Source organism: Branchiostoma belcheri, unplaced genomic scaffold (genome assembly GCF_001625305.1).
Source record: "Branchiostoma belcheri isolate BF01 breed outbred unplaced genomic scaffold, Haploidv18h27 scaffold17, whole genome shotgun sequence".
NCBI lineage: Eukaryota > Metazoa > Chordata > Leptocardii > Amphioxiformes > Branchiostomatidae > Branchiostoma > Branchiostoma belcheri.
Genome location: NW_017803157.1, coordinates 4,052,201 through 4,066,751, shown reverse-complemented (window position 1 = coordinate 4,066,751; position 14,551 = coordinate 4,052,201). Strand labels below are relative to the sequence as shown.

General features: G+C 41.5%; 2 protein-coding genes across 2 annotated transcripts in view; one reads left to right on the top strand and one right to left on the bottom strand.

The window, feature by feature from the left end:
• LOC109466803 (UBX domain-containing protein 8-like) overlaps positions 1–925 on the bottom strand; it is a 13,507-nt gene extending 12,582 nt beyond the window's left edge. The window contains exon 1 of the mRNA XM_019764642.1: positions 601–925. Coding sequence (XP_019620201.1) covers positions 601–736 — 136 coding nt within the window. The 5' untranslated portion in view covers positions 737–925. The remainder of the gene's footprint in view (positions 1–600) is intronic.
• Positions 926–1,187: 262 nt separating this feature from the next.
• Positions 1,188–14,551, top strand: LOC109466783 (S-adenosylmethionine synthase-like). Its single transcript, XM_019764609.1, has 9 exons — positions 1,188–1,351; positions 6,041–6,118; positions 6,761–6,883; positions 7,313–7,425; positions 9,510–9,653; positions 10,251–10,469; positions 10,970–11,152; positions 11,682–11,815; positions 12,407–14,551. The coding sequence occupies exons 1-9, from the start codon at positions 1,261–1,263 to the stop codon at positions 12,507–12,509; spliced, it is 1,188 nt and encodes a 395-aa protein (XP_019620168.1). The 5' UTR covers positions 1,188–1,260; the 3' UTR covers positions 12,510–14,551.

The window sequence follows — 14,551 nt, the reverse complement described above, 5'->3', positions numbered from 1 at the left end:
AAGATTCGTCCTCGAATCTTCCGAGTCCGACATCCCTGGAGCTGCCACACTTATCCTCAGTGCCAGTACTCACAGGGCCGGCATGGGAACCACTGTAAAAACCGAAAGGGGCGAGCAGGTCACAACCGGGAATCGAACCCGAGTTGTCCGCTTGGCGGTCACCAACGCTAACCACTACACTAAAAGGTCGCACGACCATTTAGCATGGTCAGTTAGCACTGTTACACACACATTCCGTTTATGAGCAGATCATATGAGATTCTGTGCCATTACAGGTGTTCACAAAAATACACACCTGTTTGATCTGAAAAAACAAAACAAAAACAAAAAAACACAATTTGTGACCTTTTTCCACCCTCACGCTATAATGTTATCATTCAAGGACACAGAGAGATTCTTCTAAGAATCCTCAACTTTGTTGCTGAATAATTTTGGCCTGTAGAAACCAAAACCGTAAGAATGACGTGTCCAAAACATTAACACAGCTAACAGACGACAAAACAAAAGGGGGAGGGGGGCTCGGTTTTGTTACAATATCTCCGATAATGTGAAGGGGATGGCAAAATCGCATAGCTCATGACAATATAGACATCTTCACACCTATATCTGTGTAGACGACGGCACACAGGGCGCCGCTAACGCCGACAACGACCAACCAATGTTGATCCCCCATTCCAGTAGAGCCACCGGTAGCCATGTTGGACTGTCGCATTGACGGTATGGGGAGGAGTAGCATACACAGTAGGGAGGGCAGACGACCATGTCGGTACAGGAAAAATCAATATGTTTGAATGAAAATTTGCGTGTTCGCCAATGCAGCACAATAAAAGTGCCCTATTTTTGTCCCTTTTGATGTAAATAGCGATCTGCTAGCAGCAGATTTTGTTCCTAAAGTAAAATTCCAGCGGTAATTTTCCATCACTTTGCGATTGCCGGCCCCACGTGAGTGGACTAGTCTAATTAAGGGTAGCTCGTTGCAATCGCGAATTTATCTCGCAAAAAGTAAGCCACAATACAAACGTTTACACTTAACAACACACCATTTTCGAGCAATCATGCAAATATTTCACACAATCGTGTAAAAATTGTCTAAAAATATCAAAGAACCGGCGCGTCAGCCAATCAGAGAGCAGATTTATGTGTCGTCACGCCCATGTGACCGTCCCGGGGTATAAATTCCCGCGCCGGCCTGTCTTCTGTCTTCTACACACAGATCCACGAGGAGAGGGGCTACGCACGATCGTCCTAAAAATTAAAGCCATGTCTGCCGAAACTTCTACCCATCACATGAACGGAGACGTCCCTAGGACCTTCCTGTTTACGTCAGAGTCCGTGGGAGAGGGACATCCAGGTAGGTTTCGTGTATTTTTTGTTCATATTTGACCCAGAAAGATCGATGCTCACATAATTTGCTCCCGCGGCCGAGCGATTCGAAAGCGGACCCCGACATTTTTTTGCGGGTAGACGTCTTCTTACTGGTCATCTTTTAGTACCTCTAAATACGTATCTACCTGCTTCTATGACCTTCATACCGTCTTCTAGTGTTGTAAGTTTAATTTTCTTGATTTTGGAGAGAGATTTGAGGTTGTAGAGGAAGTTTTATTGGCAGGTGCAGATTGGAGTGAAGACAGCTCCCCACCCGCAAGCCACATGGGACGGCCGGTTGAACCGGTGGCTATTATCAGACTATTTTCGTTGTCGGTCATCCACAAGCCCCGTGACAATACATACACCACCATCCCACGTGCATAATTTTACCGCAAATTCTGAAACACATAAGGGAACATTCAATTATTTTTTTACCCTCGTGATTTGAAAGAATTTTCTACCGACCTCATGCGGTATTGCATAGTCATGCAGTGTCATACATTTGCTTCCTTACGCATAATTTTCCTACCGCCCATGTTGACAATGAACTTGCTCGCTAAACATTCACGAAATACGATATTTTCTCGATCATCATGAAGTCAAATCATGAATTCCAACCCACGAATTTGACGCAATCGTGACGTTTTTGATGCTCCCAAGTTTCTAACCATTCGCCGGCCGGCCTGGATTGTGATCGTGTGACGTAGCGGTAGCTAGTGTGTTTATGTCGGAACTGAGAGGTCCCCGGTTCGAACCCTACCTTGTCACCGATCTTGTGCCCTTGTGAAAGACACTTTACACGACTATCCTCACTTTACTCAGGTGAAAATGTGTATGCAAGAATGATCATTATCGTGATCGTGGGCATTAAAGAGAACCAAAAAAGCACGCAGGCTTTATGTAAACAATAACACGAGGGCCGGCTGACGCAGCTCTTTATTTTGGAGGTATCGTTTGACTGGTTCGAACTGGATTTAACCGGTGGAGGCCCGATCGCCCTTTATTTTGTTGGGAATAAACAAGTTGTGAACCTAAGTAGTCACCTTGCCACCTTACCCGTACGTTCATTTAGCTTACCGGTGAATGCACGTCTCACTATCAACATGTTTTGAGACCAGGAAACGAACAAGGATGTCACCCAGGCTAGGACAAGTAGAAAGAGTTCTTGAACTGGCCTGATCAGTGGTCAAGAGAGAACATGGTGCCTTGCATGTAGATTTTCACAGATTAGGAAAGAAACAAAACATTGTGAAGTACAGGCTCTTTACTCTCATGTTCTTTGCTTTTGAATGAAAATACAGCTAAATGTCCTATTGTAAGGGGAGGGGCAAATGTATACACTAAATGTAATACTAGTATATGTAAACCAAGTGAAATCAGCACATTTGTCTGTGTTATTGAGATAACCATGTATTCTGATGTGGTGAAAAACACATATAATGTTCCAACACCAGTAGTTGGTCAGTAGAAACTGGTTTGTAAGGTTGTTTTTGTGATTAGAGTCAGGGTCACTGGGTATTGCATCATTTCAGTAGCCCCAAATCCTGGTTGGGGGAAGATAGGTGCCTCTTGCTGGAGTGAGTTTGCACTTTTGGGGCTCTGCAAACACTGGTCAACAATGTGCTCTCTGGATGACCCTTTTTTTCCTCAAAAGCCTTGAAAATGTTGGAGAGAGGGCAGTATGCGTAAGTTCAGAAGAAGAAATTTACAAAGTCAGTGGTTGTCAGTATTTGGGGTATGTTTGTGTAGCGAAATTGTGGCAAAATTGACTCATCCAAAAACTACACAATGTTCATTAATAACAAAGATGTAAACTGTTACTTTTTGTCTGCCCTTACTTTTTGTCTTGCCCTCAGGGCAACTATAGTTGCAAATGTCATATATAGATACGTAGCTTGTTAGGACCAAGTGGTCACATGCTGGTCAGCCCAACCACATGTGGTCTTTGATTGAATGAGAATAAAGTTGCTCACATGATGCAAATTTACCAATACTGGAGATTAACAGAAGATAAAAGTTGTCTGATGATCCTAGTTGAAAGAAACTGGGCTGTCCCTTCAATGAATATTTATATTCTCAACTGGTCATCATGTGATGCCCACAATCCTACACATAGCACCAAGTTTTGTGTGTGTGTGTGTGTGTGTGTTGTTTTGTTCTCTACCAGTGCCATGATTTGAAGGATTACATTACTGTTATCCTTATTATATCCTGGTTGAGAGGATCAGCTGGAATAGCAGTGGTGTTTGAACATCTGGATCCCGAGGGAATGCCCCAATCCTGATCATGTGTTTGTTGAGCACCGTGGCAAAGAAAGAAAAGCACAATGATGTTCCACCAACCAGTACACATTGGAGGTCCAACTCTGATCATGTGTATGTTTGGGAAAGGAAGGTACAAAGATACTTTTACATTACGAAAGCAAGTTTGAAATGTAATTTCCAACACAAGTTGATTACCAAAATCTTTGTACGCACAACTCCAGTTTTTGTCAAGGAAAGAGCAACCCACCACTTCTGTAACATCTCGTTATGTAGATGTACATGTGGTACAAGGATACTACACATACGAGTCCTACCATTGTATTCAATTTAGTGATGCATGTCCGGTATGGATAGGGCCTGAAGTGTCCACAACGAGTTAGTTTTTTGTCCTTGAAAAATCTGGAGGTATTGTTGTCATGTGTTAATCTTAGTCTGACTTTAAATGAGTGAATTTTTGCATAGATTTTTATAAATTATATGCAAGGCCTCTTGTCTTGAAAATTCGGAAGACATCTCCTGTAAAAACCTGTAGGTCAGGCTCATATTTTTGCCAAAGTACACTAACCTCCAAATACTGCACGTGCGTGTTAACAGAAACTGTTGCACTGATTTCGTACCATAGGTCATTCATGTGCCTTTTCTCTTATCTTAGGCCAAAGATCAGTGACCTGTAGTTTAATTTCTTGCCACCTCAGCACAATTTGGCCCATCACAGGCTGGCACCCTACCACCAACCAGAGACCAAAGGTTACAAAATTCAACCTAAAGGGTACAAATGAAGCCAAGAAAACTGTCTCACATGTTCAGGCATGTGGTTTTTAGGCATGTGGTCAACGTGTCATGTTTTCGTGTAGTTTCGTGGTTGGGAATGTTGTCTCTACTTGTACTTTGCAAAGCATATAGTTTTTTTCAACATAGTGTCTGTTTAGTGTTTAGTTGTCTAGGAGAGTGGGGAGGGGGGTCAGGGTTCCTTTTGGGAGTGGGTTTGCCCTGTAGCTCATTCAGTTACTGGTTTAAACTGGTTAGTACCGGTATCGTAGATTCTGTAATGCCAGTCTACAGGACATTGGTCAACTGTGCATGCCAAAGCTGAAATACAAGCTGCCCCCAAACCTATTAAAAGCCAGCGTGAATTCCAGAGGAACCATGTGTTTTTTCATGTCCTGGTATTGGTCAAACCCTGAGACCAACGCTCTAAAGGCAAGGAATTCGAAGTTGAACTTGGCCTTGGGTGAAGGAATGCTGTGTTGTACTGTAATTTGTAGGAAAACTTGGGGTTCGTAAATCATTGAGGATTCATATCTTGCATGACATGAAACCCATCTAGTAATAGTAGTATAGGACAAACCAACACTCAAATTCAAAAGACAAAGGAGTTACAAATTGTGATGTATTGTGGAAAACTTTAGATTTTTTGGTATTAGAAGAATAGTTATCGTACATGTAACACATAAAAACATTAATACCATTAGCTTCAGAGAGAATGTTTTGTCTGGAGAACAGCTGATACCCCTAGTAGCTGTACACTTGTCTACATAAGTGGTACGGTGGGGAGCTGTGTAGTAGGCTATTTTGAGCAGGAGTGTTGCATCAGACGGCATGCCATAACATCAGTAAGTAGGGGGTATCCTCCAGCAGTGCCAAGTCATCACACAAATGTCAATGCCACAAATTGTTGCGGTTTGTCAGACGATTAAGTTGTTCCAAATATGATAATAGATATCACATTGATGTGATGTCTATAATATGATAACAGATTATCTAAATTGTAGGCAAGTTCGTTAACTGCTTTATCAGCACCTACTATGCAGCTGTTAGGGGTGGAATTTCAAAAAGAATTTGTGAAGATGACCATGCATTTGCCCCTTTCCCCTCTACACCATGTACTACAAATTGGATGAAAGTTCAGAAGGTCGGCTGTGAACGACCTGTAGCGCCCTGCCAAGGTTGTCCATACAAGACTGAAGTGCTGGACTTTGATTTGTAGTATTTTTGTACTAAGGTGATTTTTAGGTCAACATTTGCGAAGTAAATGTGTACTCACATCAAAAGAAATGCTGACATGGAGGCTATCAACTTAAAAGTTAAATTGTTGCACTCGAACTTGCCAGTGTAATATTATGTAATAATTTATTGCATCATTTCAGGACTCTTTGGAAAACTGACCGCTTATTTATAAAACTAATGTACGATAAATCTTAACGTTCGTGTTGATTTTGTTTTCAGTGATCTTGCTGTGACACTCAACACAAATTATTATGAAACAAATAGTTTAGTTTCTGTTGTATACAGAATTGTTTTAACCAAGCACTACAAAAACCTATTTTCACGCCATACCTCAAAATTAAGTCCCTTGAAAAACAAATGAATTTTCAGTAAATGATAAATGTTATATTGTTTTTCTACAGATAAGATCTGTGACCAGATCAGTGATGCAATCCTGGACGCACATTTGAAGCAGGATCCTAATGCGAAGGTCGCCTGTGGTGAGTTGCATCAATTCAAACCTGCACTAGTTAGAATAGGTTTTGGATGCTTTTTTTGGTTTTTTTTGCTGTAAAACATTCTCACATTCACTAACCTGCAGCTGTTCATTCGTAATTTTAAGGCATGTTCGTCTCATTGAATTTTTCTCTTCTGGGAAATAGATAAGTAAAGGGGGGGTGCTAGTTACTCAGTAGTTAGTGTAGTCCTAAATGCAGCGGCATATCAAACCTGCACTAGTTAGAATAGGTTTTGCATGCATTTTTGTTGGTTTTTGCTGTAAAACATTTTCACATTTTCTTACCTGCAGCTGTTCAGACGTTGGTAATGTACAAAGGCAAAAGTAAAGGGGGGATGCTTTATTGGTCTCTAATTGAAGTTTTGTGAAATGTGTAAATGACTGAGTGGGTCTCTCATTGAAATATCCCCCAACCCAAAATTCTCTTGTCAAATGTACAATGCTTGTGATAGTATCCCACTAGTACTACAGTTTTCTCATTTGATGAAATTGGATAAGTGGTTGCTTTGGTCTCAAATTTTGTGAAATGTGTAAATGTTTGTGATAGTCTCCTACTGAAATGATTTGGTGTAATGGATTAATGGTTGTGTTCGTCTCTGACCGAAGTTTTGTCTTGTAACCACAGAAACTGCCACAAAGACTGGAATGATCCTGCTGGCTGGAGAGATCACATCCAAGGCAGTGGTGGACTACCAGACTGTTGTCCGCAATGTAGTCAAGAGGATCGGATACGACTCCTCTGACAAGGGTAAGTAGGACTTCATTTGGTGTTCAGGACTGAAAATTGTGTGAATATAGTTTCCTAAAGCCTGCAATTTGTAAGGTTATGTATGTGTATATAACTGCCCTTTGACACAGCACACCAGTTTTTCAGGCCCAAGATGAAACGTTGCAGAAAAAATATAACTATAAGCATCTTGCAAGTTGGCAGGACAGGTAGATATAGGCTTCATATTAGGAATCACGTGTTGCAGGAAAAGGTTTTAGGTATTCACGTCAATTGCATGGTTTTGAACATACATGTAGTTTAGTTGATGAGTGTTGGTGTGGTGTGAGATTTGATCTTTTAAGTTAGAGCTCGTTCCTAAAAGAAAAGTCATTTAAATCAGAAGGTTTTCATTGGAAAGGTTTTTAAACCTTTTCTTGTTCTAAAGGCTTCTTCTTCTCTTGTCCACAGGTTTTGATTACAAGACGTTGAACCTCCTGTTGGCGATTGAGCAGCAGTCGCCAGATATCGCACAGGGAGTGCACGAAAGTCGTAATGAGGAAGACATCGGAGCTGGGGATCAGGTTGGTAGAGAAGGGCATGTTTTCCTTAGCGGTTATCGCGATGTTACAGGGCTTAAAATACTGGGTGCACCTTAGTGCAGGTAAAATTGGAGCTGTGCAGGCATTTCTGATGTCTACCTGCACCTAACCTGCACTGGTCCATGTACTGGGTGTATGCAGGTTAGTGAAGGTAACATAGGGGCTGTGCAGATATTTCTGATGTCTACCTGCACCTAACCTGCACTGGTTCATGTACTGGGTGTATGCAGGTTAGTGAAGGTAACATAGGGGCTGTGCAGGTATTTCTGACGTCTACCTGCACCTAACCTGCACTGGTCCATGTACTGGGTATATGCAGGTTAGTGCAGGTAAAATTGGAGCTGTGCAGGTATTTCTGATCTCTACCTGCACTTGGCCATGTACTGGGTTTAACTATACATGTATGTGTATGTGGATACTTACATCATCTATGTAGCATGATGCAATACTAAATATCAAGTAAGTTGATATTTGCAAAGTCCAGTTTGCCATATAAGTAAATACTTAGTCACACATCAGTTTATTGTGTCTGTTCTGCAGTATTGTGTAGATTCAATTGTTGCTTGAGTACTACATGTATAATCAAAGCCAAAAGGCAGAGAATTTTTAAAATCATCTTTAATACAGATAAAAACACAGGGTTTTTCCTGTATGAAAATTGTAAAAGATAGAAAGCCTGCTGTTGCAAATGAGGTATATCAAATAAAGAGGCCTTCTATAGTTAAATCTTATTTAGGGGCACTTTAGACTGACGACGGTTCGATAGTCGTACAAATGTTTATCGTCAAGATGTTGCCGGCGACGGTATTTTACCATCGTCTAAAGACGATCAAAATAGTCGCACTACCACCTCAGACCCTATTTTCCGCCGCCTAAAGTGAACCGTCGCCGGCGGGTGTCCGCCACACTTTCTGGTCATATGTCTAAAGCCAGCCGTCACCCACAACGATTGTCGTGCGATCGTATACCGTCGTCAGTCTAAAGTCGGCCATAGTTGAGCAACAGACAGACAGACAGAACTATTGAAAGGTTGTCTGCATTGGAAGCCCTTAAGAAAAGTGGTGTAAAAACATGACATGTGAAAGGAGGACTCTGGACTCCCTTGGCTGCTACATGTTTGTCTTGTTATATCACAGGCATTAAACAAACATTACATTATGCAATATTTACCTAGTAAGTGTGTCAAAGTGCTATTTATAAAGAAATCTCAGTGGTTTAGATAATACTTAATCCTATGGTGCCTTTTGAGCACAAATCTTATTTTCAGCATCTTTCAGTTTTTTAAACAATGTCACAGGCTGAAGCAATGTTAAATTTCCAATAATAATACTGGTTTATTTGTTTCATGTAAAACACATAACAATGGTTCCCACATGGCAGTCACAGACTGAATTGCGTGGGGGTTCCATTAACAACACATGATAAAAACATTAACTGTATAGGGTACAATATTAAAAGCGTAGTTATACTGTAGCTAAATTACACAATAACAAATTTAAAATATTTAAAAGATCTCATGAAGACACATTATACAATATAATTTAGAATAGGGCAGTTTTTTTTCTTACAAGTTCAACAGTCGCACCATGTGAGGTATTGCACTAGAGTTATATCTTTCTGATTTGCAGTGGATACTATCGAGTTTGTGAGTTTGTCCAATACAAATGGACTGTTCAACTTCTGATATATGAGAACCAGTAGAAAATTTGAATAAGTCCAGCTATTTTGTGTTTGTAAGTCTGTTCAACCTTGATTGAGAATAATTTCTACCAACATAGACTTTGTCAGTATGGTCTCCTTCAGACTTCAGTCAATATTGAACATGGTAAAATCCTAATTGATATCAGCTTCAGCTATGTCTAAACAGTCCTATAAGAGAATGACAGTTTGTCACATAGGGCTTATCCTGATAAAGGCGACAGTGGTCGTTAAAAATTTGACCTGTGTGTAACCCTTGTGTTGGAATAAGTTCAACATTTTACTATGATTACTACCAACACAGATAAACTTTCATGACAAGTATGTCTTGTATTTTATTCATAACGGTAAATGTTTCCTGTATCCAGGGTTTGATGTTTGGCTATGCCACTGATGAGACAGAGGAGTGCATGCCCCTGACCTGTGTCCTGGCTCACGGGCTGAACAGGCGGACAGCGGAGTGCCGAAGGAACGGGGAGCTGCCCTGGCTGCGCCCTGATACTAAGACCCAGGTAAATACTCAGTCACCTATCAGTTTCTTACGATAGACCTCAACCTTTGGTACTATAAATTCTGCTGTCACCCATCAGTTTCTTAAGGAGCATGTCAACCTTTGATACTATATTCTGCTGTGGCCTCAGGTTGACCTCGGATGTTCGAACGGCAACGTTAAGTGTCCGTGTTAGTGTTTGATGTCCAAATGGCAACATCAAGATAGTTAGAATCTAAGAACAAACACTAAAGAATAAAGTCAGTTTTTTGAGTTGAAGTCTTAGCATTCCGACACTTTGTTTTGTGCTCTTGTCTTTCTCTTCTCCTTTCACCGTCTGAGCACCATATCTAGCCAAGAAAACAAAAGTAAAAGACTAGAAAGGTAACATTTGCAAATGATGTTAACCTTTGCACATGGTCTGCTCTATTAATTCTTACACAAACACATTCACATACGGTTTATGGTGACAGGAGTCTAAATCCCACCTGCTATAAAATTGCAACATGATGCAACCCAACACCAGTCAGTGTTTCAAACGGAAGAAGAAACAGAAAAAACAATGTTTTCCTTTGGTAACCATAAAAGCAAAAAAAAAAACCCTCAATTTTGTTTCCAGGTGACAGTTGAGTACCGTTTCGAGCACGGAGCCTGCATCCCCCTGCGAGTTCACACCATCGTGATCTCGGTCCAGCACGACGAAACCATCACCACCGAGCAGCTTCGCAAGGACCTGAAGGAGCACGTCATCAGCAAGGTGGTTCCCAAGGAGCTGCTGGATGACAGGACCGTGTACCATCTCCAGCCTTCTGGCAAGTTTATCATCGGTGGCCCACAGGTGAGGACTTCAGACCATATTGAAGAGCTTTAGCTCTGCAGTTTCTTTGTTTGAGTGTTTGTGTATTCATACAATGTAGTCACTCACTTTTGTGTCACTCACTTTATTTTAACCTCATTGGCACTCAAAGTTTATTCATAAAATTACTAAAATCAGCCAGCTACTCTTCAGTAATAGTAGTGTAGTAGTGTTCCAATTGGAAGGCTTTAGACACTAGAAATTTTCAGGACATTTTCTTTGACTAGTATTCCCCAAAAAATCTAGGCAAGATGTACCTAAATATCTTTTTATATCAAAATACTGGTAGTTAACATTTCTGATGCTGATTTTAACTTATCTACCCAGATTGACATTTGCAGTAATAAGTTCTCTAGCACCAGAGAATTTTAAACAGATTATTTTCCAGTATTCTACACATGTCAAGTTTCTATTATCGCAAGATCGTTTAGAATCTGAGATGTTGCCTGACATTAAAACCTTGCTGTTTGTGTTCCCTGCAGGGAGATGCTGGTTTGACCGGCAGGAAGATTATCGTGGACACGTACGGAGGCTGGGGTGCTCACGGCGGCGGTGCCTTCTCCGGGAAGGACTTCTCTAAAGTGGACCGTTCCGCTGCCTACGCCGCTCGCTGGGTCGCCAAATCGCTGGTCAAGGCTGGGCTGTGCCGTAGGGTGCTGGTCCAGGTGAGATTTAATGCTCAATTGTCTTATCCTTACCCTGGATGCCAGCCTTTCTATATTGGCTGTAGTTAGTGAGCGTCACAGAAGACCAAAGCAGCAGTAGAGCAATGAAAAGAGAAAGGGTAATCTAGAGTGAAAGCTGCTCTACAAATGTGCAAAAAGACAGTATAGCTCATAACATACATAGCTACAATTTGCAAGGTTATTTGCTTCTGTTCTGTAACAATTCTTAATTAACTGTAAGTCATGAAGAAAACTGATTTTTAGCATTCATTGCTTCCATGTCAGAAAGACTGAGCCCTCACTTCTTCCATCCTGCCATTGCTTGAATGTTTATTCAGAATTTGAACTTTGAGTCTCTCATCCTTTAGTGGTCCTTATTAAAAAAATTCCAGTGTGATAACATTGTTTGTATATTGTCAGGACATTTCATTTTAATTAATGCTACTTGTTTAGCAGTTGACTGGTTGTGCTATATATTGAGCTGATGGTGCCTACTCTCTTCTGATGCCTGTTTTTATGCTATTCCCAGGTGTCCTATGCCATCGGCATTGCTGAGCCCCTGTCCATTAGTGTGTTCTCCTACGGCACGTCCCAGAAGTCTGAGGACGAGCTGCTGGAAATAGTGAAGAAGAATTTTGACCTGCGTCCTGGCATCATTGTCAGGTGAGTCAATTTTTTTTGTATCCTTTGCAGGTCCAGGCTGAATAAAAGTTCTAAACGGGAACTATGCGGCTCCAGATGTCTTACTGAGGGATGACTGCGTGTGCGAGATATCGGTTAGCTTGAGGAAAGAATCCCCTCTACTATATACTTTGCAGGCCCCAGTGTTCTGTACTTATACTTACATTGATGGTTAGACATCCAGGTACTGAGGTACACAAGAAACTGTTACTCAAGCAACTGGATAGGTATTGAAAACTGTCAAGATATTCAAGTCACTGACAAAAAGTAAGGCTTCAGATGTGCCTTGAATATAAGAAAGTCAAGTCAGGACATGACATAGAAATAAGAAGAACTTAATTGACACAACAAAAGTACAGCAACTTTAGTAAGGTAACTACATGTAGACATACAGATACGTAGGTACAACAAAATTGACCTGCGTACAAGAATTTGTTCTAAGGTCTATGCATTCTTTTATATATTTAAAGTCTCTGTATTGTCTTGGTTAGTGGTGTGGTGGGGTAGCTATATAACCATGATCATATCTTCACAGCTTCTAACATGTATACATGCACTTCATCTGTTTCACAGGGATCTGAACCTGAAGCGGCCGATTTACGAGGCGACCGCCTGCTACGGTCATTTTGGGCGCGACGACCTGCCCTGGGAGCAACCGAAGAAGCTGGAGAAGTAAAACTCCACATCAAGCATGCACATTGAGATGCTTCTTTTTGCATACCTCTTACTTAGTATAGCAAGACTTAGAAGAACCGTAGACCTTCCACTTATAAAGCAATTGTATGAAGTGTATGTATGCAAGTCCAATTCTACAAGTTGAAGAAAGGAAATCAGGATCAAATACTGTGCACTATGTTGGGTACTCGAATACTGGTTCTTGAGCGAGTGGATGTCTGGTTTGTAGAGAATGTTAGCAGACAAGTGCTCATACAGAAAACACTTGTCGATAAATGCTGCTTTGTCTACAACCAGGCCGAACCATTCAGCGGGTTGTGGCAGGGTGGTCCGTACAGAAAACACCCGGCAACGCTCACCCCCCGTGACTGGTCGTGGCGCAGTCCACCGCCTTCGAGAGCCAGTAGTCGATAGGTAGGGCTAGACAGGGCGCTTTGGGCCTGAACCATTCCGCTGGGAAAGTTGGAGTTACTAGCGGGTGTTACTACAGAAATCGCCCGCTTGTGCTGCCCCCTCCAACGGATAATATGTGCTGCTGCCAATCCCCCTGGCTAGCCCTCCCTCAGTCAAACTGGTATTCAAATCAAATGTTGTATCGCCTGTGATATGATACGAGTTATATATGATGATATTATGTTTAACACAAAAGTGTTTGTACGGAATGAAATATAATCGTTGTTGACCTAAAGCTGGCTGCATATTTGCATGTAACGTTGGTTATGTGAGCTTTATTGTACCATGTTATAAGAAGCTAGGATGGAAAACATAGTCCATGGGATAAGTTGTAAGAAAGTAGCTTGTGGCCAGTTTTAAGTCACTAAACATTGCAAATTGATTCTCTGTGTACACGCTTTGTACTATGTACTCACTATGTACTATGTACCCTTACTAACATGCCTTAACTTGTTCTTTGGAAGGAGAAAAAAACACTGAAGAGTGAAGGAAACACAATTACAATGTATTAAACAAACACATACCATTGCTAGAACAATTAGCAAGAAAATGCCATTATTTCCTACCTAATTGTATACCTTCATTGTCGTTGCCATGTTGTCAGAATTATACAAATCACGGGATCATAAGAAATACCTTGTTGCAGATACTGCTGTTCACTCTTGCCCTTTGCACTGTGGGGTTCAGAGGGGGTCGTTGACCCAGGGGTCATGCCCTATTGACCCAGGGGTCATGCCCCCTTGTCTACAGATGTACCCACATGCAATATGCATTCCATATATACTGTAGGGATGGAGTGGTATTGTCTGTAACTCGGAGTAGGTGAGGTGGAAATTAGCAAAAACAGTTTCCAGGGGATGGAATACAACGGAGCAAGGGATATGTGTGAAATGAAATTCTACAAAGAGTGAAAAAAGTCATTCTCACTAGAGCTATATTAAGTATGTCGGTAAGACCTCAAATAGTTCACTGCATTCCCTCATAAACTCCTGCCTGTTCCAGCCCAAGCCCTGTCACACATAACTGAATATGGCCGCCCAAACACTGCCGAACTCCGCTAAATATGGTTAGGAGTAGGTAGGGAGCAAGATTGTTTGTGGTTGGCAGACTTTCGGCAAGATTGACTGTTTGGCTGCACCAACCAAATGTTGCTAAATGTTTAAAACATTCGACAGTGGACGGGAGGTTTTGCCATGGTTGGGAGTAGATAGGGTGAGGTTGGCAGTCAAATTTGACTCAGATTTAACTCAAATTTGATTCGTATCGAAAGGTAGGCATGGCCTAAATCTGGCCAGACTGCTCCTGAATTTCAGCCAACCTTTGTCGGCTGGTGTTTGGGGAAGGTTCTGAATGTGTGACGGGCTTTACTAAAACCAAGGACATTATGTGTATAATGTCCGTGCTAAAACTTAACCCTACCCCTGCTGTGTAACCCAAGAGCTGATACAAGTGTAGTGCCAAAGGGTTGTCACAGCAGGGCAAGGGTTAAAACCAGGAGTGCAAAGAACGTAGCCCCTGGATGGAGGAATATGTACTGTTTTTTGTAGTACATGGTGAAAAGTCTGGATAAAATATATCATCTCAAGCAAA

Excerpts from the sequence above, each read along its gene's own strand:
- LOC109466783 (XM_019764609.1), top strand. The coding sequence starts at position 1,261 with ATGTCTGCCGAAACTTCTACCCATCACATGAACGGAGACGTCCCTAGG. Across the intron at positions 11,153-11,681 it reads GCCGTAGGGTGCTGGTCCAG|GTGTCCTATGCCATCGGCAT; the intron begins GTGAGATTTAAT and ends TGCTATTCCCAG. Across the intron at positions 11,816-12,406 it reads CGTCCTGGCATCATTGTCAG|GGATCTGAACCTGAAGCGGC; the intron begins GTGAGTCAATTT and ends TCTGTTTCACAG.